We start from the raw sequence: 26,667 nt of genomic DNA on the forward strand, positions 1-26,667 counted from the left end.
TTTTCAGAAAAAGACCTAGCCAATTCTACTCCAATCCATTCCCCACACATGTGAAGTTTTCATGCTGAAGACTTCACTCTTCTAAACATATTTACCTAGCCTCCTTCTTCATCTATTGAGCGCATAGCAAGCCTCTTTGTGGTGGTCAATTGGTGGCTTGACAAGAAGAGTTCTTGCATCTTGACGTGGGTGGTGTGGATCAACGTTAGAGGGTTTGAACCCTTCAAACCTAACACTGATCGTCTTGGAGTTTTGAACTCACAAACAAAGGTAACATCATACTGTCATAAAGCATGATTCTTGATTGCATGTGTGATTTCGCATAAGAAAAATTTTGTTTTTCCATTTCACATCGTATTAAGCTACGCTTAATCAAAAATGCAAAATATTCTTTTTCTTTTCAATTATGACGTCGTTATCAATTACCAACTTGATTACTTAATCAATTTCATAAAATATCACCTGAATGTAAATTGCAATAAGACATCTACTAAAATACCTCAATATATAATAAAGTGAGTATCTAAGTCACGGCATTACATCACGTAATCCGGACATTATCCTGATACATTAATACAACTCTACTTAAAACAAGACATAACAAGTCTACGTGGCATGGACAATCCCCATGCTCACCAAATCAACAGCATAAACGACATAGTCTCAACAAGATAATCCAAAATCATAACATGAAGCTAAAAGCAGAAAAACAGCAAGCATATCCAGCATCCAACATGTCAGCATATAATATCATCAATATCTAACTCAGCTCCAGCCTCCTGCCGCCTGAGGTCTCAACCCCAACATTACCTGATCCTGAAATAAGCATTCCCCAAACGTGGGGTGAGATCTCTAAACTAGAAATCTCAATAAGACACGGGGGTCCTCAAGGATCTTCCACCCCAAGCTCACTTACATGTGCAATATAAGTTCTAAAAGCATTTATATCAATATCAGTTCCAAAACTATGCAGTGCAACAGATATTCATGCCATGTGTGTTTATCACTATTCTACTGGCAAGAGAAATGCAGGAATACGTCTATACCTACATGTAGTACAAGGAACACCGCTTGCACATCACCCACAGCCTCACCATCTTGTAAGTACCACATACTCAGGCTTACCGTATAGGTGGAACACCACATGCATATCATAAAGGCACTAGCATATAACAGCTCAATAGCATTTCCAAAACATCAAAAGCATGTAACACAGCATGCATATAACCATACCCCCATGGGACATGGTGAAACCACAACATGGCTAAACCGAGGACACAAAAGCTTACCTTGCAAGCTCACTATCTAATGCCAAGAGTCCTCACAGCTCAAGTCCAACACACAGCAGATCACAATCTGATTTAGGACCAACAAATGTATCAACATACATAGCTCAAAAGCATTAACATAAAGACTACGTTCTCCTTTAACGATTTACGTCTTAAGGCTCCCAACAAAGCCACAAGCCCTTAATCACATGATTCTGACTTAGTTCATTAATTACAGAAGTTCAACTTCATCAATCTAGGGTCCACAAACTCCCAATAGCCTACTGTACACACAACACAGCTACTGTTCTTCAAAATCCCAGAATATTTGTGTAACACCCTCTCTTGTAGGCCTCCAAGAGAGTTGTTTGCTAAGCGGAATTAGAGTTCTTTAATAGTATTTTAGAGACTGAAAAAATTCACTTTTACATTGCCAATTAAAACTAAAGAGGGGATCTGGTTAATTACAAAAATCAGAATACGCAAAATTTCTTAAACTTACTAAAAATATAAATTTCCTGATAGACCTTGCTGTGTTTAAAAATTCGTATAAAATCCAGTTCAACGATTCAAAAACATATTCTTTGTAATCTGGAAACTAGACATTTGGGGCTTCACGTTCATATAAAATAATAGTTATTTGCAGTTGGTTTGCCCCACGAAATATAACTCGCAAAATAAGAGATAAAACAGTGAAAATGTCACAAACGTCCTGGCTGGTAAAATTCATAATAAATCGAGCTTTCAGAATTTCTTTGCAAGGTTTATATATAATGAAACTAGACACTTGGGGCTACGCGTGCATATAAATTATAAGAAAATCGGAGGTCCGTAGCCCCAGTACGACAACTTACAAAGTGCTCGCAAAGACTTTTCAAAACTCAGCATTTAGATAACATGTCAAAATCCTTTTCGCAAACGTTTCAACATCTGTTTCCATAATACTTGCTGGTCATAAAATCGTAATGCAATAATAAAATCATAGTTCACAGTAATAAAAGCTTCTCAATTTCATACAGTCATCCATAAAATATCACATCAATAGCAGCATGCCCAAAACAGTAGAAGCCAACAGCAAATATCCAAGTCCTCAAAAGCTTTTACATCCTCCTGGCATTTTGTAAAAATAGCAGCCCCAAAGGGGTGAGAGAAATCTCAATAGTGTGGCAACAAAACCAATAATGCAACAGTATTAAACTAGGCACAAAATTATAAACAGTCGCTTCAAACATGAAATCCTTTTCATCATATATCCTTTTCATCATATATCATATGCGTATATAACGCCTTCATCACGCTCATAGCACCGTCGTGCGCATGCATACACAGCGGGAATTCCATGCAACGACACCCTCATTTATTGAATCCCATTGTGACCTATGCGGACGGATGCCAAGTGTCCCATACCCTGGTACCGAGGGATGCCTATATGATGCGTGCTCATCCACATGATCCTGTATATAACTATTCTACATTTCAAAGCCTACATGGATCTAATGTATACATGCCAAGAAATGCGGTCACACACCAAACAGAAAAATGCATCATGATGTAAATATGCATGCACATAGCATTATCATCATTTCATATTCTTACCATTGACATATCATCATCATAACATAACATTGAGCATATGTGAGCAACACATCACAATTTCATACTCTAGCTAATAGTCACATTAGGTAATACCGCCTAACACATACCTTGCATCCAAGCAATAATCAACAGCACCAAAAGTCAGCCCACTCAATAAGAGTTACGTGCACCTAATTACATGCGGAACAAGTCAGAATTTATTTCATTTTATTCCTATAATTTATCCACATTTCTCATGCTTCTCGTTCGTATTCTGTAATCGGTCTTTCACAACTCCGACACTATATTAATTTCTGACTTTAGGTGGTTCATCAATTTGTGAACAGTGAAATAATTTAAGTTCCCTCATGCATTACCATTCGGCTTTCAAGTTCATATAATAGACACATTTTCTGACATAAAGTTCATTCCCCAGCTGTCCTTAATTGACAAAAATCTAAATTACTTACACATGCATGCACACTCGGTTTTCACACTATAAAAGGCTAATGATGTTTATTCATATTTTCAACGTTATATGGCCTATGGTGCGCTAAAAAGAGGCTCAATACATGCTGTCCAATTTCTCTAATTCAATTAAAGCTAGATACCACCAATACAGCATTCATATGCAAATATCTACAAGGTCAAGGGTGCGCCCCGGAGGCCTCAGGCTGTTCATATAGATTATTATTATTACATACTACGTTTGGTAAAATCCTAGTTCAGGGGTAGTTAATAAAGTGATTAAGGCTATTTTCCAAATTCACAGAAATTCGATTTTAGCTTTCATGTATTAAGTCATAGGGCTACTCAAATGACAGAATCAAAGGCAGAGGATTTAGGTGCTTAAAGATTTGCTTTTAGTAAAACATCGACTACATCATGTAGGCATGAACAACGAATCTCAGCATACTGTCTTAGCTATCTTCTTTTTCCTATATATAAAGTCTAATAAATCTTTCTAGTCTAGGGGCACTCCATCAAAACGAGAGGAATTATTTTTCCCAAGCTCCCCAAGATTAATTAATACATCTGGCATGTACAAAATTACCATCAGTGATATGGCTGAGCAGTAAAAAATTTGATGGCATAACTAGTTTCCTAGGACAGTTGCGCAGACTGAACAAGATGGAGGGAAAGTAACAGGACAACACCCAAAAATTATATCATCTTATCATACATGTAATGGGGTCACGGTTTAGACAGAATTAGTGGGAGGATTTCAAAACAGAATTTATCTCTTAAGGATTACATGTTAGCCGAAACAGTGAGAAGGGAAAAGAGAATTTTAACTCAACTTACATGCTTATATTCGTACACTGAATCACCAACAATCAAGGAACAGCCCTAACACTCATCCTAAGCTCCAAGGAACAGGTTCCAACCGCATGCAATGGGAGGACGAATTCTATCGCAGCTTGATCATGTGCATGCAATGGAAGCCTCAATCAGAACTGCCTCAAGAGAGAAGGAACAAGAAAACAGCAAGAGCATACCTCACCTCCTTGGTGATGGTTGTCATCGCTGAACCAGAGGAAAAGAAAGGGGAATAACTCAAGTTGAAATCTATGTTCACGGTTTAAGGAAGCGAGGTCTGGGTTACAATCTTCTCTGCGCTATTTCTCTATTAAGGTTGCGGTTTTGAGGAGAATCAAGGGCTGATCGGTTTTGTACATCTTCTGACTTCTGAATCCAAGGTAGTCTATTAATTTTTCTTTGAGTGGATCATGCGAATAGATTGAAAGAAAGGGAATCATGGTCTGGTTAATGTTCTAAACCGGTGCCACAAACAGATCAGTTTTGTTTTGCTTACTCTGTGCGCTCACGTGATGAGGAGGAGAAAAATAGGTGTGTTTTGTGACCAATCAAAAGCGTGCATGAGGCTGAAGGAGTGGGCAGAATTGGATGTGAGCTCACCCAATAAGGTTGCATGCATTCAGGTTCAGACCAATTAGAATCATGCTTTCAGATTTCTCTTGATAAATTAGTGGATTGTTTGCAAGTCTTGGGCCAACTCAAGCCTCCTCTAAGGTAGTGTTTGGTTGAAGGTTTATTTTAGGATTGATGGGAAACTGTAGGTGGATATTGAAAAATACTACGTTTGGTTCAGGTTTTTTCAAGAAATACCAGGCAAAAAGGATAGATGGAAAAATGACTTTTATGTTGATTTTTGGATGAAATTCACTGTCACAGAATACCACTTGAGATGTGGTATTTTGAGATGACTGGGAAAATGAAAAAACAGGTGCAAAGTTTTTCCCGAACATATATTTTGCATATTTAAATAAATTTTCCTGGTAATATTTGGGTCAACCAAACAACTTTTTTTACATTTTCCTATCAAACTCACTTTCCAACCATTTTCCTATCAATTACATTTCCCTCGTAAAAAAAAATTTCTCCCGAACCAAACACTACCTAAGGGTATTTGGGCCGAGGACTAGAGTGTAAGGGGATCCAATTTCCTTTCTTTATGACCCTTATTTCATGTAGTTCACTAAGTATTGACTAAGATTTATATACATAGTAATTAATATTAATTTTACCTTTTTAACTAATGTTTCGAATGCCCCAAATATAAACTCACTCATAATTGTACATAGAATAATTTTCCTAATATTCATTATTTCATGTATCCATTAGGTAGTAACTAAAGTTTCTACATATAATGTAATCAATATTATTAAAATTTATCCCATCATAATTATAGGTTAGTGATTTGAATTCAAGACTTGCATTTACAATACTAACGGTAATTTATGTAAGTTCCTAATTTTCACGCGATGTTATAATCTGGATATTCTTCGGGGCATATTCGGATATCCAATATCCGGATATCTCTCTGGCAATATCCGGATATCAATATCCGGATATCCAGATCCCCATATCCGGATATCAATATCTGGATCCCCATATGCGAATATCAATATCTGAATATTTCACAGGCAAATATCCGGATATTTCGCGACAGAATGCAGTTTCTGCATTTCGCGAAGATATCCTTCAAAGGTTGGGTTTTTACCGATTTTAGACACTAACACATGCATTTCTAGGTGTGTTAAGCATTACCCAATATTAGGTTATCATCTTTTAACCTTTACATGCATCAAGGTTCCATTTTTAAGAATCAAAACTCAAGTTCAAAGGTGATGAAGCTTACCCAAGCTTAAACTCAGCAAAAGGATGCTCTTGGAGCTCCCAAACCAGCCTCAAGGTGCTGGCACAAAAGGGTACACGAAAATGGCTTTCAATACATGATTTTTCTTCACAAAGATTGACACTTGGAGCTTCAACAACCAAGAACAAGGCTCCAACGCAACAAACCACCAACTCAGCCTCCTTACCAACACAACACAGTTCCAAATACTCAGAACAAGGTCTCCCACAACCTCCCAATGCACACTCTCACTCACCACAAGTGTATAGGAGGAGCTTTCAAGAAGAAAAAGGTCTCAAAGCTCAAGAATGGAGAAGAAATGCAATGGAACAGTAAGAGGGGAAACTGACCAGCCAACACACTCACGTAGAAGAGGCATTATGGCCTAGGGTTTTGTGCTAAGTTAGTATATATAGCCACTTTAAAATAAAACACACAGTATTAACTTTAATTTCTACGCTTAGCATTTTAATCCCAAACTCCGGATTCTTAAACTACACAATTTTCTAAGATTTATCATATTTTTATTATAATTTTTGGAGCACCTTTTCGGTACGCGCTTTTCATAGCCAATATCAGTTTCTGGCACCAGTTCTCATTATTTGGACTTGAAACTCGTTTTACAAGTCCTATATATTATTCTAGTAATTATCATGCACTTATTATAATTTTCTGGGATACTTTTTCGGTACTCATTTATACCGACTAGCAGAACCAGTATCTGCACTTTTCTTCCGAAAAGCGACTTTCAGCATTCTTAATCACTTATCATAATTATTAAAGCCTCTTAATAAATATTAGGGTCAATTATGGAATCATTTCTTAATTTAACATAATTAATCAATTAAATTCCTTATTTAACGGTGCAGGTTCTTACATTCACCCCACCTTTTTAGGATTTTGTCCTCAAAATCAGAAAACATACCTGATCGAAACTCGGGGTACTGTCGGAGAAGCTCGTCCTCTCGCTCCCAAGTACACTCCTCAAGAGTTCTTCCGGTCCATTGCACTTTGACCATTGGAATGATCTTGCTCCTCAGCTGCTTCTCGCTACGATCGAGAATCTTAAGTGGTCCGACGAGAGTCTTCAGGTTCTCCTGAAGTGTGCAAACTTCACCAACTGGTTGAACTTGGCCAGGTACTCGTCCACAAACAACGAGCCCTGAACCAAACGGTTAAACTCTCCCTGCTGCTCTCCTGAGCGTCATACGGAAAGTACTGAACCAAGAAGAAATCCTCGAACAATGGCCATGTCATCCTATGGCCCTGCATCTCGTAAATGTGAGAAGTGTTCGTCCACCACTCCTGGGCATCGCCCTCCAGCATGTAAGTAGCGAACATCAGCTTCTGCGGATCTGTGCACTGCATGACCCGAAATATCTTGTCCAACGCCTGTAGCCAACGCGCCGCAGCAACAGGATCAAAGGATCCATCAAAGGCAGGTGGCTTATGCTTATGGAAAGCATTCAGCCGGCGATCGATCTCATCTCGATCCTCAACAAAAATAGGGACGGTCTGCATGGCCCCTGCAACGTGACTGCCATCACCCATCTGACTCTGAGAGTCATCCTGCAGACTGGGTGGAGGTGGTGGTGGTGGCGGAGGAACATGGTCAACAGTAGGACCATTCCTCATCTCCTCAAACATGACTCTAAACATCGTCATGTTCGCTAGACGGTTGGCCTCCAACACGTCCTCAGTGGCATTCCTGTTCGCCTCTCTGACGGCGTCCAGCATGGCCTGGTTTGCCATTCTCATGGCCTCCTGGTCGGCTTGTCGGGCCGCCTGCATCTCAGCCAATGCAGCCAGGACAGGATCAGGCTGATCCTCCGAAGTCTCGCGATTTCTCCCGGGTCTTACCATGACTCTGGACAAGTTACACAAATTATGAGTTGATCAGGCCCACGCAATGTGATCACATATGCATTATCATAATAATACTCGATGGAGCAAACACACAAAACAGACACAACCAAACATCCTAATCATTGCAATACATACAGACTTTTCCCTTGAACCGTCGCTCTGATACCATAAAATGTAACACCCCGTATATATCTGGTAGTGTTATCATTACATCGTATTAAGCTACGCTTAATCAAAAATGCGGAATATTCTTTTTCTTTTCAATTATGACGTCATTATCAATTACCAACTTGATTACTTAATCAATTTCATAAAATATCACCTGAATGTAAATTGCAATAAGAAATCTACTGAAATACCTCAATATATAATAAAGTGAATATCTAAGTCACGACATTACATCACCTAATCCGGACATTATCCTGATACATTAATACAACTCTACTTAAAACAAGACATAACAAGTCTACGTGGCATGGATAATCCCCATGCTCACCAAATCAACAGCATAAACGACAGAGTCTCAACAAGATAATCCAAAATCATAACATGAAGCTAAAAGCAGAAAAGCAGCAAGCATATCCAGCATCCAACATGTCAGCATATAATATCATCAATATCTAACTCAGCTCCGGCCTCCTATCGCCTGAGGTCTCAACCCCAACATTGCCTGATCCTGAAATAAGCATTCCCCAAATGTGGGGTGAGATCTCTAAATTAGAAATCTCAGTAGGACACCGGGTCCTCAAGGATCTTCCACCCCAAGCTCACTTACATGTGCAATATAAGTTCTAAAAGCATTTATATAAATATCAGTTCCAAAACTATGCAGTGCAACAGATATTCATGTCATGTGTGTTTATCACTATTCTACTGGCCAGAGAAATGCAGGAATACGTCTATACCTACATGTAGTACAAGGAACACCGCTTGCACCTCACCCACAGCCTCACCATCTTGTATGTACCACATACTCAGGCTTACCGTATAGGTGGAACACCACATGCATATCATAAAGGCACTAGCATATAACAGCTCAACAATATTTCCAAAACATCAAAAGCATGTAACACATCATGCATATAACCATACCCCTATGGGACATCGTGGAACCACAACATGGCTAAATCGAGGACACGAAAGCTTACCTTGCAAGCTCACTATCCAATGCCAAGAGTCCTCACAGCTCAAGTCCAACACACAACAGATCACAATCTTATTTAGGACCAGCAAGTGTATCAACATACATAGCTCAAAAGCATTAACATAAAGACCACGTTCTCCTTTAACGATTTACATCTTAAGACTCCCAACAAAGCCACAAGCCCTTAATCACACGATTCTGACTTAGTTCATTAATTACAGAAGTTCAACTTCATCAATCTAGGGTCCACAAACCCCCAATAGCCTACTGTACACACAACACAGCTACTGTTCTTCGAAATCCCAGAATATCCGGATATTGCTCGGGGCATATCCGGATATTCCTCGGGGCATATCCGGATATCCAATATCCATATATCTCTCTGGCAATATCCAGATATCAATATCCGGATATCCAGATCCCCATATCCGGATATCAATATCCGGATACCCATATCCCGATATCAATATCCGGATATTTCACGGGAAAATATCCGGATATTTCGCGACAGAATGCAGTTTCTGCATTTCGCGAAGATATCCTTCAAAGGTTAGGTTTTTACCGATTTTAGACACTAACACATGCATTTCTAGGTGTGTTAAGCATTACCCAACATTAGGTTATCATCTTTTTACCTTTACATGCATGAAGGTTCCATTTTTACGCATCGAAACTCAAGTTCAAAGGTGATGAAGCTTACCCAAGCTTAAACTCAGCAAAAGGATGCTCTTGGAGCTCCCAAACCAGCCTCAAGGTGCTGGCACAAAAGGGTACACGAAAATGGCTTTCAAGACATGATTTTTCTTTACGAAGATTGACACTTGGAGCTTCAACAACCAAGAAAAAGGCTCCAACCCAACAAACCACCAACTCAGCCTCCTTACCAACACAACACAGTTCCAAATACTCAGAACAAGGTCACCTACAACCTCCCAATGCACACTCACTCACCACAAGTGTATAGGAGGAGCTTTCAAGAAGAAAAAGGTCTCAAAGCTCAAGAATGGAGAAGAAATGCAATGGAACAGTAAGAGGGGAAACTGACCAGCCAACACACTCACGTAGAAGAGGCATTATGGCCTAGGGTTTTGTGCTAAGTTAGTATATATAGCCACTTTAAAATAAAACACACAGTATTAACTTGAATTGTTACGCTTAGCATTTTAATCCCAAACTCCAGATTCTTAAACTACACAATTTTCTAAGATTTATCATATTTTTATTATAATTTTCGGAGCACCTTTCTGGTACGCGCTTTTCATAGCCAGTATCAGTTTCTGGCACCAGTTCTCATTATTTAGACTTGAAACTCGTTTTACAAGTCCTATATATTATTCTAGTAATTATCATGCACTTATTATAATTTTTCGGGATACTTTTTCGGTACTCATTTATACCGACTAGCAGAACCGGTATCTGTACTTTTCTTCCGAAAAGCGACTTTCAGCATTCTTAATCACTTATCAAAATTATTAAAGCCTCTTAATAAATATTAGGATCAATTATGGAATCATTTCCTAATTTAACATAATTAATCAGTTAAATTCCTTATTTAACGGTACGGGTTCTTACAGCTGGCTTATATCAAAGCGTTGGCATCAAACAAGCTTAGTGCTGAGAGTACTGAATGTCATTTTGTGGGGTTTCCCAGAGGTTCTAAGGGATACTACTTTAAACACAAGGTGTTTGTGTCCAAGAATACTGAGTTCCTTGAGAAGAATTTGATCTCTCAAGGAGCCAGTGGGAGTAAGATTGATCTTGAAGAAGTTCAAGGACCACAAGAACAGATTAAGGAACCCGAGTCTGCTCCGCAGGCGACGTTCTGCAGAGGAGAAGTAAACACACAACTCCGTAAGTCTACGAGGGTCATCCATCCACCTGAGAGGTATGGGTTTGTGATTGAGAATCAGCAAACCGTCGAGGATGATAAACCAAGTAACTACGAAGAGGAAGTCAAGGATGTTGAGTCTTCTAGATGGCTTGACGCCATGGAATCTGAAAAGGATACGATGTATCAAAACAAGGTATGGACCTTGGTTCCTAAACCGCAAGGAATAGTTCCTATCGGTAATAAATGGGTCTTTAAAAGAAAGACTGATGCAAATGGCAATGTTCAGACCTACAAAGCTAGGTTGGTGGCGAAAGTGTATCGTCAAAGACAAGGAGTTGACTATGATGAGATTTTTCTCACCGGTCTCCATGATCAAATCTATTAGGATCATGCTTGCAATAGTAGCAGGCATCAAGGAGTTGGAATATTCGTTTTGATGAAGTCGTTAGGAGTAATGGTTTCATCAAGAACGAGGATGAACCTTGTGTTTACAAGAAGGTTAGTGGGAGTAATGTCGTCTTCCTGGTACTTTATGTAGATGACATATTGCTAATAGGAAATGACATCCCCATATTACAAATAACGAAAGAGCGGCTTTCAAAAGGCTTCACCATGAAGGATTTGGGAGAAGCGGCCTTTATACTTGGTATAAAGATCTATAAAGATAGATCCAAGAGGCTGCTGGGTTTATCTCAATCTACGTATGTTGACAAGATGCTAAAGAGGTTTAGCATGGAAGGGTCGAAAAGGGGTTTTCATCCCGTCAGTCATGGGGTACATATTTCAAAGGCTACGTGTCCTAAGTCACAGCCTGAGAAGGATCGCATGAGTGGAATTCCATATGCTTCGGCTATTGGATCCATCATGTATGCCATGATATGTACGAGACCAGATATCTCATATGCTTTGAGCATTATGAGCAGATACCAGTCGGACCCTGGAGAGGGTCACTGGACAGCAGTCAAGACCATCCTCAAATACTTAAGAAGAACTAAGGATGCGTTTCTGGTCTATGGTAGGGTTGATGAGTTTACAGCGAAAGGGTTCATTGATGCCAGCTTTCAAAGTGACAAAGATGACTGTAAGTCACAATCAGGGTTCGTATTCACCTTAAATGGTGGGGCAGTATCTTGGAAGAGTTCCAAGCAGAAAACAAAAGCAGATTCAACGATAGTAGCTGAATACATAGCTGCTTCAGAAGCGGCTAAGGAGGCCGTGTGGATCAAGAAGTTCATATCTGAACTAAGTATGGTTCCAAGCGGAGATGAGGCCATACAATTGCTTTGCGAAAGCACTGGAGCCATTGCGCAATCAAAGGAACCTAGGTCTCATCAAAGATCTAAACACGTGCTCTGAAGATATAACCTGATTAGAGTAATCATTGATAGAAACTATGTAAAGATGGATTATGTTCCCACAGATAATAACCTAGCCGATTCTCTGACAAAGGCTGTTTCTCAGAGAAAACATGATAGTCATTATGAGGCTTTAGGTATACGACTTAGGTCAGATTGGCTCTAGGCCAAGTGGGAGCTTGTTAGAATATGGATGTCCTAGAGAAAATCTTTTGATTAGATTAGGACATATGTGGACCTTTTATATTGTCGCAAATAAATAAAAGCACTCTTTATCCTGTTTCGTATTTTGTCTCAATATTATTGTTAATATTTTATATGAGTAACTGGATAAACCCCTTGGAATACAACAGGTATCTCTTGAGTATCTGTGATGAGATCACGATCATGAGGATTCAAGGATACCGCACGTTTATTCCTAATTTTATGTTCCTAGTCTAGAGACACTGAGAATGGGGATAAGTGATCTCAGGTAAGACTAGCACGACTTATCTACTTGTATTTGGATACAAGGTAAAGACCTCATGTGCTACAGATATGGAGATGTCTTAGCTAAAGTCGTGGGTGGACCTATAAGGGTATAGCTCGCACTGAACAGACCCACAAAGAGACTCTATGAGGAAATCTCACAGATAGTATCATTAGAGTAGTCTCTTTATATTTGGGTATGTCTTTCCTTAGACCAGAAGTTATTACCTAGACTGTGTTCTAGAAGGCATGCTTTGATTGTATACCTCGTCTGCCTGAAACATGGAGACTCATAGGTACACTGTTGGGCTTGTCCTGAAAGAGAACAAGGCTAGGGTGATAAGCTGAAGGAATTCGTCAAATCTCTGTGAGAGATTAGGTTATCTGTAAACTGGAGAAATCGAGATGACATTTACAGGGACTCGGGAATCTATGCATAGTAAAAGAGATCATGAGATGATCTGCCTTTAGAGTCAGTAAATTGAAGATTCCCTATTTCGAATAAAGCTTACCCTAAACCGCAAGGGTTGATACGTTTCCTTACCCTAGGTTTAATGGGAAGGTAACCGAGACGAAAGGAAATATATACGGCAACCAAATATATGTAATAGGATGATCAAGTCATTAATCTAACTAGCTCTGGGGCAACAAAGCATTGCTAGTGCTCTGTGTTGTCATTAAATGGGTTGTGGGCTTATTGGGCCCAAGCCCATTTATGTCAGTGGCTATGTTGGACCTAATGGATCACACACTAACACCTTATTGTCATGATGATCTAGCATTAGAGGTATTGGGCCTAATAATGGTTGTTAGCCCAAGATGAAGTTTGGAAGCCCACCTAAGAGGGAGAGGGCGCATGGTATGGTTAATGGGCTTGGATGGTCCAAGACATTACTAATTAATTTAATTGGTTAAATTAATTACCAAATATTTAAATTTTGAATTTTGAATTTGAAATTTAAATTTTGAATTTTGAAATTTGAATTTGAATTTTGAAATTCGAATTTTGAATTTGAAATTTGAAATTTGAATTTTGAAATTGGAATTTTGAATTGGAATTTTGAAATTTGAAATTTGAATTTGAAATTTGAATTTGAATTTGAAATTTGAAATTGAATTTAGAATTTAAATGTTTGAACATTTGAATTTAAATGTTTGAATTCGAATTTGAATTGGCTATGAAAAGTTGTTTCATAACAAAAGCATAAGATGAGATCTTGTTGGAACAAATTCCTTGTAGCAAGAGAAGATCTATGGAGATCTCCAAAGGCTGATTTGGGGCCCCACTCTGGTTGGAGATGAGTGTCATCTTTTTCAAACAAACAAGCTCCAATCAGATTTGGTTGTTGAGAGAATCAGTGAGCTAGTTGGTTTAAACTTGAATGCAACAGCTCAAAGTATCTGGACCCCTTTTGGGGCTGAATGGGGCGCATGAATAGGATGGTCATATGATGACCATTAGTTCAGAATCTTGACTAGATAGAGACCTAGTCGCATGAGGATTCAAAGGTAGGTTGTTGGGAATTTTGAATTGCAACAACTCCACCTTTTTCTCCTCTATTGTGCGCCACTTTCATTGGTTTTTTAAGTGAAAATTCTGATTTAATTTCTCTCACTCTCTCACTCTCTTGTGCGCATACAAGGGGTAAGTTCTCCTTAAGGTTTTCAGAAAAAGACCTAGCCAATTCTACTCCAATCCATTCCCCACTCTTGTGAAGTTTTCATGCTGAAGACTTCACTCTTCTAAACACATTTACCTAGCCTCTTTCTTCACCTATTGAGCGCATAGCAAGCCTCTTTGTGGTGGTCAATTGGTGGCTTGATAAGAAGAGTTCTTGCATCTTGACGTGGGTGGTGTGGATCAACGTTAGAGGGTTTGAACCCTTCAAACCTAACACTGATTGTCTTGGAGTTTTGAACTCACAAACAAAGGTAACATCATACTGTCACAAAGCATGATTCTTGATTGCATGTGTGATTCCGCATAAGAAAAATTTTGTTTTTCCCTCTCACATGCTACGGCCTTCAAGGCCATTTAACTTTCAATCCAACACTCTATCCTCCAGCTGAGTGATCTTCTCTTCCAAGAACGTCCCAAAGACTTTGAAAGCCTCTTTGGTCTCTTTTCGTTCCTCAGCATCTTTGATGAGGAGGCATCTGAGTTGTAAATCAGCTCTGGTGTTATGCAGTGAGTGCGCATGTTTCAGGGCATCAGCTGCACCTCTGACTTCATTTCTGATAGCTTGTAGAGTTGGTGCAGAGGGTGCAGCTTTGGTGTTCCTGATAGTTGCATCGACAGAGTTGAGGAACTGATCTCTCTCTGCTCTTTGTTTCTCTTGAAATTGGTTGAAGGCAAAGGAAAGTTGTTCCACCTCGTTCCTCAGGCTTTCAGTTTTTCTATTGTGCTTGAATTGTCTATTTGGGGAACGGGTGGCTCTTCAGGAAGTAGTTTAGCCACCTTCTTCCCTATCATTTCAATTATCTCAGCAATACCTATTTGAGACTTTCTCCTTGCTGCTAGAGGTATTGTTTTGGAGAGGGAAGTTGGCTTTCTCTTTATCTGTTTGCTTTTGAGTTGAAGGCCAGAAGATGATGGTTTCTCAGCAGATGGCTTGTTGATGGTGGATGTTGGTTCTTCAGAAGGTGCTTCGCTGGATACTACCTCCTTGGTTTTTGAGGTAGAGGGGATTGTTGTCACCTGTTTCTCCATCAGTGGAAGAACGTCAAGCCCTTCTTCTTCTGCTAGAGCTCCAGCCAGTGCTTCATCCCCAGAAGTGTCGGGACGAATGAATGAAGAAGAGAAGGGTCCCCCCAGATTGATTTGTCTGGGAACGGTTGGCTTTTTCTTCTTGGGGAGACTGTGAGCAATCCCCTTGCCTTTGTCAAGATTTTTTTGCGGCTGAGCCTCTTGCTGTGCTTGCTCAGCCACTTGTTTTTCTGCAGCTTCAACTATTTATGTTTCCTTTAACCTTTCTCCTTCTTGCTGCTTGGAAGAAGGTTGTTGTGGCTTATCTTGCGGGGGTGGTAAGGAGGTGATGCCTGAAAAGACGAAACGTCATAAAAACCAGAGATTTCAGAGCTACTTTGGGACTCTCCTTGGTAGCTGCATGTGATTTAGAGGCTTCATTCCTCTTCAGTCTTTTTGCAATGGGCATGTTATCCTCAATGTCCTCTTCCTTGTCAGAAATAGTGATAGGTTTCTCAAAGGTAGTTCCCTCTGGTCCTTTTGTGCTGCTGAAGGTTCACTTCAGCCTCTGACTGGATCGTTCCTCCTTTCTGTGTGTCTTTGGAGAAGGTTTTGAAAGAGATTTGGGTGGTGGTTTCTTCACTTGCTTGCTTTCAGTAGCAGCAAGAATCTCCTTGATTTTTGGTGGAGGGGGAACGGATTTAGAGGATTTGGTTTCTGAGGTAGTGGTTGCAGGTTTCTTTGTTTTCTTGATTTTCTTTTTCTCATGTTTGCGGGTAGGAACTTCTTTTTCTTCTTCATCTTCTTCATCATTGAGCACAACAACATCAACCTTGATATTGTGATCCCTGAGAAATGCATGGGCTCCATCAGTGTAAGTGCTTCTCAGATTATTCCAAGTTTTGAAATCAAGCACTGACCCAACAATTGGGTCTTCATTTGAGGGAACGGGTACACCAACTCTTAGACAGAGCTTTGAAATCAGACAGGGAAAGCAGTTGGTGGTTTTCCTGAACTCATTCTTCAGGCTCCCATAGATAAGGGGTACTGCATCAATATCATGTTCTTCATGATGTAGTAAATTTGAACTTGCAATGCCCACTTAACAGTGGCATCATGGGTTGAGGGAGTCAAGTTGGTATTTGCGAACAAAGCCCGGAACCTGGCTTCATCTACTAAACTACCCTTGCAGAGGTCTCCCTTGGTATACACAGGTTTGCCGATGGTTATAAGCTTCTTCATTTTCAGCATGAACTCAGGATCCTCCTTCTTTTCTATGTATTCAACATAAGGACATTTGTCCATAGTGGGCAAAAAGAGCACTTGCTTAATAGTTTTAGGGGAGAATGAGACTTTCTTCCCCTGCACCATTACCTCATCTGACTGGTTATCCTTGGGTAGCCTCTTTGCATGGTACAGAAATTTAGCCACCAAAGAAGGGTAAAAATCTCGTTCTGCTGTTGCGAACTTGACCCACCTGAGTTGGGTCAGTGCATTCACCACGAAGGTGGGCATAGGAGCTTTGTCTTTAAGGTAAATGTTCCTCTCTGGATAGAGAATCACATTACTTTCAGTGATATCAGGCTCTTGGGTGTAGTCTGAAATATGGGTGATGGTTACTGTGAGTCTAGTCATGGCTACGATTTTAGAAGGAATTAGGGCAAAAGAAAGAGAAGAATAATGGAGAATGTAAGTTTCCAAGTTTGCAAGAGAGTGGTAAAGTATGAAGGAGAGAGGGGAAAGGTTTAAATAAGCATGCAGAGGAGGAAAAGTGAGGAGTTTTGAGGACGTGGGTATTAAGGAGGGAAGTTAAAGAATTAGTGGAGGAGGAACGTTACAAAATAAGTGGTCAAGGAGTAATGGCTAATGACTGCTGATGATGAGTGGAGGAGATGGAACGGTTTAGGGCAGAATCGTGGGAGAGAGGGAAGGAAGGGGAGAGCAGTTGTATTAATGGTTGAGTGGACAGTTGCTTTTTCTGAGCACGTTTTCAAAATTTGCAACGAGTGCAGATTTGATAACGTTTGCGTGCCCTTGAGTGACTCAGCAGGGACAGGTATCCCTAACATCCTTATCTTACAAGCTAAAGGAATGTTCCCCTTTTCAACATATCCTAAAACTTAACCCTTTCTGTGATCAAAATAATTATGAACAACAATATATGTATAACCATTATAAATATATATATATATATATATAATTTATTTTTTTATTTTTTATTTTTTATTTTTTATTTATTATTATTATTATTATTTTTAATTATATGGGTGTATGTGGTTATTGAACCACCCCAAAACTACGTTCCTACCACAGAATGTATTTTATCTCTCTGGATCAGAGGTGAACATCAGATGTTCCCTCTCTTTTGGGTTAGATGTGGTTAAGTTAACCACCCTAAAACTTTTTCCTTGTAAGAGAACAAAGGTAACAGCTGGGTTGCGTCCCAGCAGCGCTTAATTTAATGTGTTTAGCTATACATGTTACTTACCTCTTAATTGGATTCAGAAATAGGGATACTTTCTTCTTTACAATTGACTGAGTCATCAGAATATAACTTCAGTCTGTGCCCATTACTGCTCTAGGGAAGATGTTGAGGGGACTTCAGCGTCTCATGGCAGTTTTCCAGGCACTCAGGTGTTAAGGCTAGCAGCTATTTGTCCCAAGTGGGACTCAATGTTTCGAACAACTGCATCATTTCTGGTAACATACTCTTTCACATAGTTTTCCAATGTACTGATGCATTGTTCTTCTCTGGGAAACAGAGAATTATTTGGTCTTCTTTGTGGGTCGTATGCTCCATTTCCCCCATTGTTGCTTTGCTGGTATTGTTATTGTTGATTGTTATATGGTCTCTGGTTTATGGGAGGTCTCCACTGAGGGTTATGGTTCTGATCCTTCTATATGGTGCCTCAAGAATTCTGATTATTGTTGCGTCCTGCATTTTGATTGTCTGGTCTGATTGAAGTTTCTGTTCCCAAAATTTTCAGCATAACACACTAAGGTTGTGGAAGGGCAGTCTGTTGAGTCATGATGATCACCATATGCTGAGCATGGTTCAATTTCAGGGGCTGTGAGTTGTAAGACATAAACTATTGGTTGTTCTTTGTCAGCTTTAATATTCTTTACTTCATTCATCAGTGCACCCAGTTGGGCTTCTGTGGCAGTTTGTTTGTCCAACTCTAGTATGCCTGGTCTCCTGACTGGATTCATCCTTTCTAGTGGCAACTAAAGACAACATTCTGCAGTGCTCTCTATGATTTCATATCTGGATTCAAGAGTTCCTGTAAAAAAATATCCTCCTGCAGTAAAATCTAAATGTGATTGAGAAGTATGGTCAATTCCCTTATAGAAAGACTGTAAGACTCCCCATTTCTCAACCCCATGGTTAGGACATTTCCTGATAATGTCCTTATATCTCTCTCATGCTTCATAGAGGTTCTCTCTATAAAACATTCTGAAGCTAGAGATCTCTGCTCTGACATCAGCTTGACGGGACATAGGGAGGAATCTCTCTATGAACTTGTTAGATAGTTCTTCCCACGAGTTTATGGATCCAGGGTGAGAGATTTCATCCAAGTCTTGGCTTTTGATCCCAAAGAGTGATGGAACAACCTCATTCTCATACTCTCTTCTATTACACCTTTGGTTCTAAAATTATCACAAATGTCTTAAAAATTATTAAGGTGTGTGTAGGGATCTTTTGCAGGGAGTCCATTGAAAACTCTAGCTTCCCTGATCATATTAAACATGATAGGCTTTAACTTAAAGTTAGGAGCTATAATAAGAGGGAGGATTACTCCTCTTTCTGGTCTGTTTCTTGAAGGAGCAGCTAGAGCTCTGAAGTGTTGTTCAAGAGGAATCTCTTCATTATTATTATGGTCAGCCATGTTTGGTTCAAAAATGTTTTCTCTTAGATTCCTTCTTCTCCTGTGAAAAGTGCGTTCTGGTTCAGGGTCAAAGAAAAACTCAGGTATCTCAGTGGAATAGTGAGAATTAGTTTCAGATTCTTCACTCATAAACCATAAAACATAAATAGTATAAACAACAGAGTAAATATCAAAGAATAACGAATGATATATTAACAAAGTATAAAATAAAATAGTTTAAGGAAAAATTTAGTGTAAACTATACTCGGCAACGGCGCCAAAAACTTGTTGGGTGTGAACTTGTTGGTTGCTTAGATGTTCTTTTAAGGACGTTCCTTTTCCTTAGTCCATCAAGAGAAAATGCATTTGTTCTCTTGATATCAACCCAGTTGCGCAAGTGCACGCATAAAGTAATAAATGGGATTATTAATGCCCAGATTATTGTTCCCACGAGGATAGAACTCTAAATAATATCTTAAACTATTTTACAAAGAATTATCATGAAAAGAAAAGACAGTATTTGAACTGTTTGGTCATTCGTTCCCTACTATCTTGAAAACGTTCCTTAAAGATATTAAGTTCAGTCTTACTCCAAACAACTCCTCGCGTCGTTATATACCAAATCCTTCTTGATGTGAGAAGGAACAACAAGATTCATTGAAGTTTTGATTTTATAGTCAAAAGGTTTATGAAAGAAAATAACAACAAGATAATAATATTTAAGAGACAACAAGATGGATGGTTAAAAATAGTTTTTAACACAAGGAACGGATCTTCTGTTTCATTCTTAAATGACTATATTCTCAACTCAAGACTTAACCCTTATGAATTTGTTCAAGACTTTTCACTGCCAACTCTGATTCCTCAGCTCATGTACTTTAATGGCTCACAAGTTTTCATATTCCTATGGCTCCCTTGAATTTAATAGTTACTAAGTTCAGAACCTTCAGTGAACGAGGTGGTTCCTTATTCCTAAGGCAACCAGTAGTGTTGTTTAAACAATACTACCTTCCTTCTCTGATTAAGTTCTCTGAAATCCCTTCCTTATGGAAGTTCCTTTCTCAGATTGAGTTCAATTTCCATTGATACACAAAGAATAAAGCCCACTTAAATCACAGAAATACAAAAGCTTCAATGCAAAAGTTTTGAATGTAGTTCTTTAAGAACTTCATAGCTTTTTCGTTCCACAAATAACTTAGCCCATGCCTATAACTATAAACATAATTATTCCAAACTGAAGTCTCATAGACCCGAGATTCAGTTCAGAGATAATGACTGGAAGAGAAGAGAAATAACAACTTATATTAATAAGAAACAATATTAGATCACAAGAAAATAAAATGGAGAAGTATGGTAGTTGCTCGTAAGGAGTCTCAAATGGAAGATATAGAATTGAGGAAGGGTTGCTGTCACTTAACTATTGCTAAAAACTATACAACTGAAAAGTAGAAACTGAAACTATCCTAAATAATCTTTTCTTAAGGAATTCGATCCTTTCTTCATGTTGGAACGTCCTATTTATAGGTTAGAAGAGTGGATGGCAAAACTTGTAATTCCAACTTGAGTTGTTTCTTGAATGCATGAGGAGGCGGTATGAGCAGTGCTCTTTTGGGAAGCAAGTTGCTGGATGGGACACTTATTGTTGAGATTTGCCTTTTTTCTGCACTTCCTATGCTTGCTTTTCCTCTTACCCAATGGTAACTCTTTATTCTCTGCTATACATGTTTCTTCCTGCTTGATTGTTGTACCTCTTTCTGCTTTTTGGAAGCTTCATTTTCAACGTTTCCTGCAAAGTGATCAGAGAGATCGAGTTAGTGGAGCAGGTGTATTTAATGAATCGATATGTTCCCATTTTCTAGTGCCTTTGTTCCTAAGTTCTAGAACTGTGCTATTGAGGCCAAAATTGATCACCAAATGAAGGAACATATGGAATTTTACCATCAAAATGAGCTTAGATGGGAACGAATTTTCGTCCCATCACACTGCATATGAAAAACCAGATTTTATTGTTATTTATACTAAATTGCCTAAGGTGAAAATTAAAAAAAAATTAAAATGGTAATTATATACATATGTTATCTGGAGCTATTGAATTTCTAGCATAAAATTTAAGTCATGCTAATTTTAATAGGAATGTATAATTTGATTCCGAATTTAAGTGGATCTTAAATTTTGGGGCCAATCCTGCCTATCAGTGCAGCAAAAAAGTAAAAAAGTTATATTTGCCCCAATTTAATGTGAATAAAAGAAAGCAAATGCTAATAAGTATCTTAAAGCACATGTTAAGGATTCAAAAATGACAAAATATTACGTCAATCTCAACGTTATGTCAAGTAGGTGTAGTAAACAAACCAGGGTTTTTGCTCGTGAAGGCCTGAGCTTATATGTCTAAAATTGGTTGTTGCAATCGGGCTTGAACTTGTATAAAAGCTCATTTAATAAAAAGGACCCAGGCTCCAATTCAAAAGCTCGACCTTAAAGCCTCTCAGGCTGACCTAGTATATTAATTTTTATTTTTATTTTATATTTTTTGTACTACTTGTAATAACTTTCTCTCTCTCCTTAATCTATTGCACCTCATTTTATTGGTTAAACATTCTATATTATGCTATTTGGATATACATTGAATTTATGGATATTTATGAAATTACTAATGTTGTTGATTGTATATTTTATTTGGATAAATTTTTATTATCTTATTTTTTTAAAACAGGCTAACATGCTAAACAAGACTTTTATTTTTTGTAAATAAGTCATGCTACAGGCCGACAATTATATCCATAATAGGTAATAGCCTTGGTCAGGCTGACACATTTAAACACAGACTTAGTCTTTTAAGATCAAAGCTCGGCTCGGCTCGGCCCGTTAACACCCATAATGTCAAGGACCCAAGCGAACCTCGTAAATATCTATATTTTTGCTTAAAAGGTTTCTATTTTCATTAATCTTTTTTTTTTTGGTAAAAGATTTTCATTAATCTTTTAACAAACGACTTATAACTTATAAGTACTTCATAACTTCAAGAATGAGTAACCTATTACCCATAAAAAATTCAAGAATATTATTTCTCTCGCATTAAATTGAATTCCATTAAAGTACATTATCCTAAAACTTTAGTGTATGTACTAAAAAAACAAAAAACAAACTTTAGTGTGTATCCGTTCAAATAATTGTAAATATAATAAAATAAATACCAAAGTGTTATAAAAGAAGTGATAAATATAATAACTAACAAAAAATAAACTAATTAGATTCTTCCTTAATATTAAATAGGATACGATCTTGTTAAAAAAAAAAAAAAAGACAATTTTTATTTTTTATAAGGAGAACATGATTTATCACCTTTAAAGAAATTCTTAATTATCCTGATTGAATAGAACATGATTTTTTTTAAATCACTTAAAAATTTAATTAAACACCAATAAAAGTTTTTATTAAAAAATAATCTTAATAAAATTCTTTTAAAATCTTAATTAAATATCCCCTTAATCGTTTACTTATCAATTCCTAATTTATATGCTTATTCCTTGTTTATTTGTTTAACCAAATATCAAATATCCATTAAATAAGATTATATATAGATATTGGTTATACAAAGTGTTATATATTTTCGAGTAATCTATTACTATATGTAAATTAGATATCTTTAAATTATCTTAATCTCTTAATTTATTTTCCCTTAAAAATGATATATGTCATTGTCAAAATATTTTTGATTATAAATTTAATTTAATAATTATATTTTTATATTTTTATATTTTGTTTCTTTTAACGCGGACTTACTATGTAATTTCATTAAACAAAATTAAAGACCTCAAAATTAAAGAAGAGGGCACAAGATGTAATTAGAAGAAAGTAGGAGGGTCAGAGAATGGGTACAAGAAAAAGATAGGCGTGGGAGGCAGGACTAAGAAACTACCTCAATTTCTTTCTTCGTTTCGTTTATAAGATTACCTCTCCCTGAGTTTGAGACCGGGTTTTGCCTTCGCCTTCTCTTTCCAAAATCTCTCTCTCTTAATAGTGTATAGAACATCTTAGAGTTTTGGCGGTAAAAGATGTCGGGGAAGGGGGCGAAGGGTTTGATCACAGGCAAAGCATCTGCCACCAACAAAGACAAGGACAAGAAGAAACCCATTTCGCGTTCTTCTCGTGCTGGTCTTCAGGTCCTCTCACTCTCTCTCTCTCTCTCTTAGATCTCCCTCTCTTTCGAATTCCTTTATCTATTTTGATTGCCTTTTATCACATTTTACGGGGTTAAAAATTCGACATGTTCATTTTGTAAATTTTTGTATTTTTTTTAGCCTTATTATTGTGGTAGTACAATGTGAGCCATTGTTTGTTGTGCATTGACATTCAGTGAATCCTGTAGGACATTTGAACTGGGGGGAAGGTTCAAGTTGGGATATTTTTTATCTCCTTAAACAGAGGCGAGCTTTGAGCAGTGTTAATTGTGAATGAAAGCTCAGGGTTCGACTTTAACAAAATAGCCTTTTTGTTAAAACATGATTTTCCTCACCCTACTCTCTGAACTCGGGTTTAATGGGAGTGGTTTTAAACAGTTTTATACATGAGTTTAATGTTTCTTTCATAAGTGTGAGATAAAGTTATCTCGCATATACAGGATAATAGAGGGGAGTGGATGGGTTCTCTCAGGATAAGAGAGAGAAGAAAGGACACCACTCATGTCAAATAACTTGATCTCCGGAAGAAATATTAAACTAAGTATGCGCAAAAAATTCCAAAAGAAACCAAACCTGGCTGTGAACTGACCTGAACCAAATTGCACCAAAAGATTTGTATTTTTCAAATTGGTTCAAGAATCAAATCATTTTTTCCGAACCAGATCAAGGACTGAACTATTTTTTCCGAACCATTTCAAGAACCAAAACAATCAAACCAGTTCTCTTTTCCTTGCATTTTAATTATTTATTAAAAAACCACTCTCCATGAAATCCCAACTAGCGAGGGTGGGGCGAGGGCAATCCTTATACGCAATCTTACCCTTGGATAATTGCAAATAGGTTGTTTCCTAGATTCAAACCCATGACTTTTCGGTCACAAATGAATAGTTTTACCATTGCTCCAAGTTCGCTCTCTTTCTTTTTTAATCTTTTTATTTATTATTGTTTTAATTTTTTGCCTTAAAATCGGTTTTGAACTAGTTTTAGACCGATTAAGATCCAAAACCGGTTCGCAAAAAAGTTAACCAATTTGGTTCATCAAACCGAACCACTAAAACCGAAACCGAACCACTAATACCGATTTGGTTTCCAAACTCAACCACTAATACAGGTTCGGTTTGGATTGGCATAGAAAACCGAATTGAACTGAACCGTGTCCACCCCTATGTTAAACCCATATTATCAGCTTGAAGCTTTAATAGGTGCCATACGGAGTTTGATTACAACATACTCAGTCACGACAACATATTCTACATAACACTGTGAGCCATTATTTCGTTAATGAATAACAGAGTATATTTTAATTAATTACTTGTCTGCTAAAAATAATTGGTAACGCTCTAGCACTCATTTCTGTTTAGTTTTTGCCAGTATTATTAAATCTTCAATAGATCACTTGTTCTTATCATTACGAGTTATCTAACCATCACTCTTGAGTCATTGTCAATTCTGACTGAACTATGTCAAATTTTTCTGATCATGTAACATAGTTCTGTTTCAATATCTGCATGTTTATACTTTTGGATTATTATTTTAAAACTACTTAAAGCATACAGACATGTTGACACGTTTGAAGTTCTCCATGTACCCTAGTAAGGCAACTTGAGCCCAATCAAACCTGTGAATTTTCGGCTGCTGATGTTTTAGGGTAGGTAGTATATAGCTTAAGGAAACCCATCCTACATCATGTAAACTAATTACATGATGTAGGTCTTTTGTTTGTTTTTTTCATTTCCAATTAATTTTTGTTATATAAATTCTTAAAGCATCATAGGTGTGATTGTGATATGAACTATCTGTTTGGTTCTTTTGCCTCCTGCGTGATTGAGGGCACTGTTTTAGGTAACCTTTGGGTTTGAAAATTGAAATCAGTCCCTTCTTGCTAGCTAGTTGATTGTAGCTAGTCACTGTAACTACTCACTATTAATGACAATAGTCTTATTCAAGATATTTATTCTGTAGCGTGCAAATCTACATATACCTAGGGGTCATGCCCACAACATTTTCATAGTCCCCTTCATAGTTCTTTCTCATGAAATATGACTTTAACCCCTCTAAACTTATCAATTTACCCCAATCATTTTATTATAATTCTGCACAACATGCTAGCATATAGTCTGCATTAACTATTGATGTCTTAGGCAAATGACTAGCAAGCAGTATGTTCTCATCTTACATGAGCTTCTTCTATAATGTATCTGCAGTTCCCAGTTGGCCGTATCCACCGGCTATTGAAGTCAAGGACAACAGCTAATGGAAGAGTTGGGGCCACAGCTGCTGTATACTCTGCTGCTATCTTGGAGTATCTAACTGCTGAAGTATTGGAGCTGGCTGGGAATGCTAGCAAGGATCTCAAGGTTAAACGTATTACTCCCAGGCATTTACAGCTTGCAATCCGGGGAGATGAAGAGTTGGATACCCTGATAAAAGGAACAATTGCTGGTGGAGGAGTAATTCCTCACATTCACAAGTCTCTTATCAACAAGTCTTCCAAGGAATAGATTATTAATTAATGTTAGCTACTTGATGGAAAATTTCTGTCTCTACTAATTGTGGATTTGTTGCATGCACTTGAAAAAACAGTAGGTTTTTCTATTTATGGTTTAAGTTGTTGTTGATCATGGATATACTTGGTCTTTCTCCGTATCATTTCAGTATGTCACTATCACTGAAAATCTTAATTGAGATGTCATTTTCGTTTAATTTTTTAGTCATGTGACCGCTTATGTGTTTGACATTGCATCTTAAGATATGAAACATTGGGTGTCTTGTCTTGTAGCTAAATTCCCTTCCCAATCATGCTAGTTAGATGATGCTTGTTGAAGGTTGTTGCTTCTTATCATCGTCACTCTATATTAATAAACACTTATTACTGTTTCGATGCTAGTCCAATGGCAACATGATTATGACAATGGTAGTGATGATGTTGTAATGATTGCTGTGGGCATGTTGTCTGTGATTGTGATATTCATAGTGGTCGTTATGATATCAGCTTTGCAGTGCAACAGACAAGGAGTTATATGGGACTACTTTTGTTGTTTACAGTAATATTATTTGTGGTAATTCGATCTGATGATTTGAATTATGATTAGATTCAACGATACCTTTATTTAATTTTTATTTTTATTTTGAAAATTTGTTTGATGCAAGTATAGTCGGTGGTGGTAGTTGATATTCATTATTCATGTAAAGGTGGGCATCAAGCTGAATTGTTAGGATTTTGCCCAAGCCTTCGAAATGAGATATACTTTTTAAAAATAAAATAAA

At 37.7% G+C, this 26,667-nt stretch overlaps 1 protein-coding gene, 1 long non-coding RNA gene and 1 other non-coding gene across 4 annotated transcripts; 2 read left to right on the plus strand and 1 right to left on the minus strand.

Annotated features, from left to right (window-relative positions):
• Positions 1–502: 502 nt before the first annotated feature.
• LOC133297430 (uncharacterized) lies at positions 503–4,682 on the minus strand. Of its 2 annotated transcripts, none has more exons than XR_009749638.1 (3): positions 4,149–4,682; positions 2,972–3,034; positions 503–816 (listed from the first exon to the last, which is right to left on the minus strand). It is a non-coding gene; the product is annotated as an uncharacterized LOC133297430 (long non-coding RNA). The 2 variants fall into 2 exon arrangements; XR_009749637.1 differs by lacking the exon at positions 503–816 and adding an exon at positions 1,371–2,378.
• A 14,047-nt stretch (positions 4,683–18,729) lies between these two features.
• On the plus strand, positions 18,730–18,836 carry LOC133297436 (small nucleolar RNA R71). Its single transcript, XR_009749640.1, has one exon. It is a non-coding gene; the product is annotated as a small nucleolar RNA R71 (small nucleolar RNA).
• Positions 18,837–23,143: 4,307 nt separating this feature from the next.
• LOC133297434 (probable histone H2A variant 3) lies at positions 23,144–26,103 on the plus strand. The gene is made up of 2 exons (XM_061496582.1): positions 23,144–23,382; positions 25,605–26,103. The coding sequence occupies exons 1-2, from the start codon at positions 23,275–23,277 to the stop codon at positions 25,899–25,901; spliced, it is 405 nt and encodes a 134-aa protein (XP_061352566.1). The 5' UTR covers positions 23,144–23,274; the 3' UTR covers positions 25,902–26,103.
• The last annotated feature ends 564 nt before the right edge of the window (positions 26,104–26,667 follow it).

Source organism: Gastrolobium bilobum, unplaced genomic scaffold (assembly GCF_033153095.1).
Source record: "Gastrolobium bilobum isolate Gb01-03AN ecotype WA unplaced genomic scaffold, APGP_CSIRO_Gbil_v1 utg784, whole genome shotgun sequence".
NCBI classification, from domain to species: Eukaryota; Viridiplantae; Streptophyta; class Magnoliopsida; order Fabales; family Fabaceae; genus Gastrolobium; species Gastrolobium bilobum.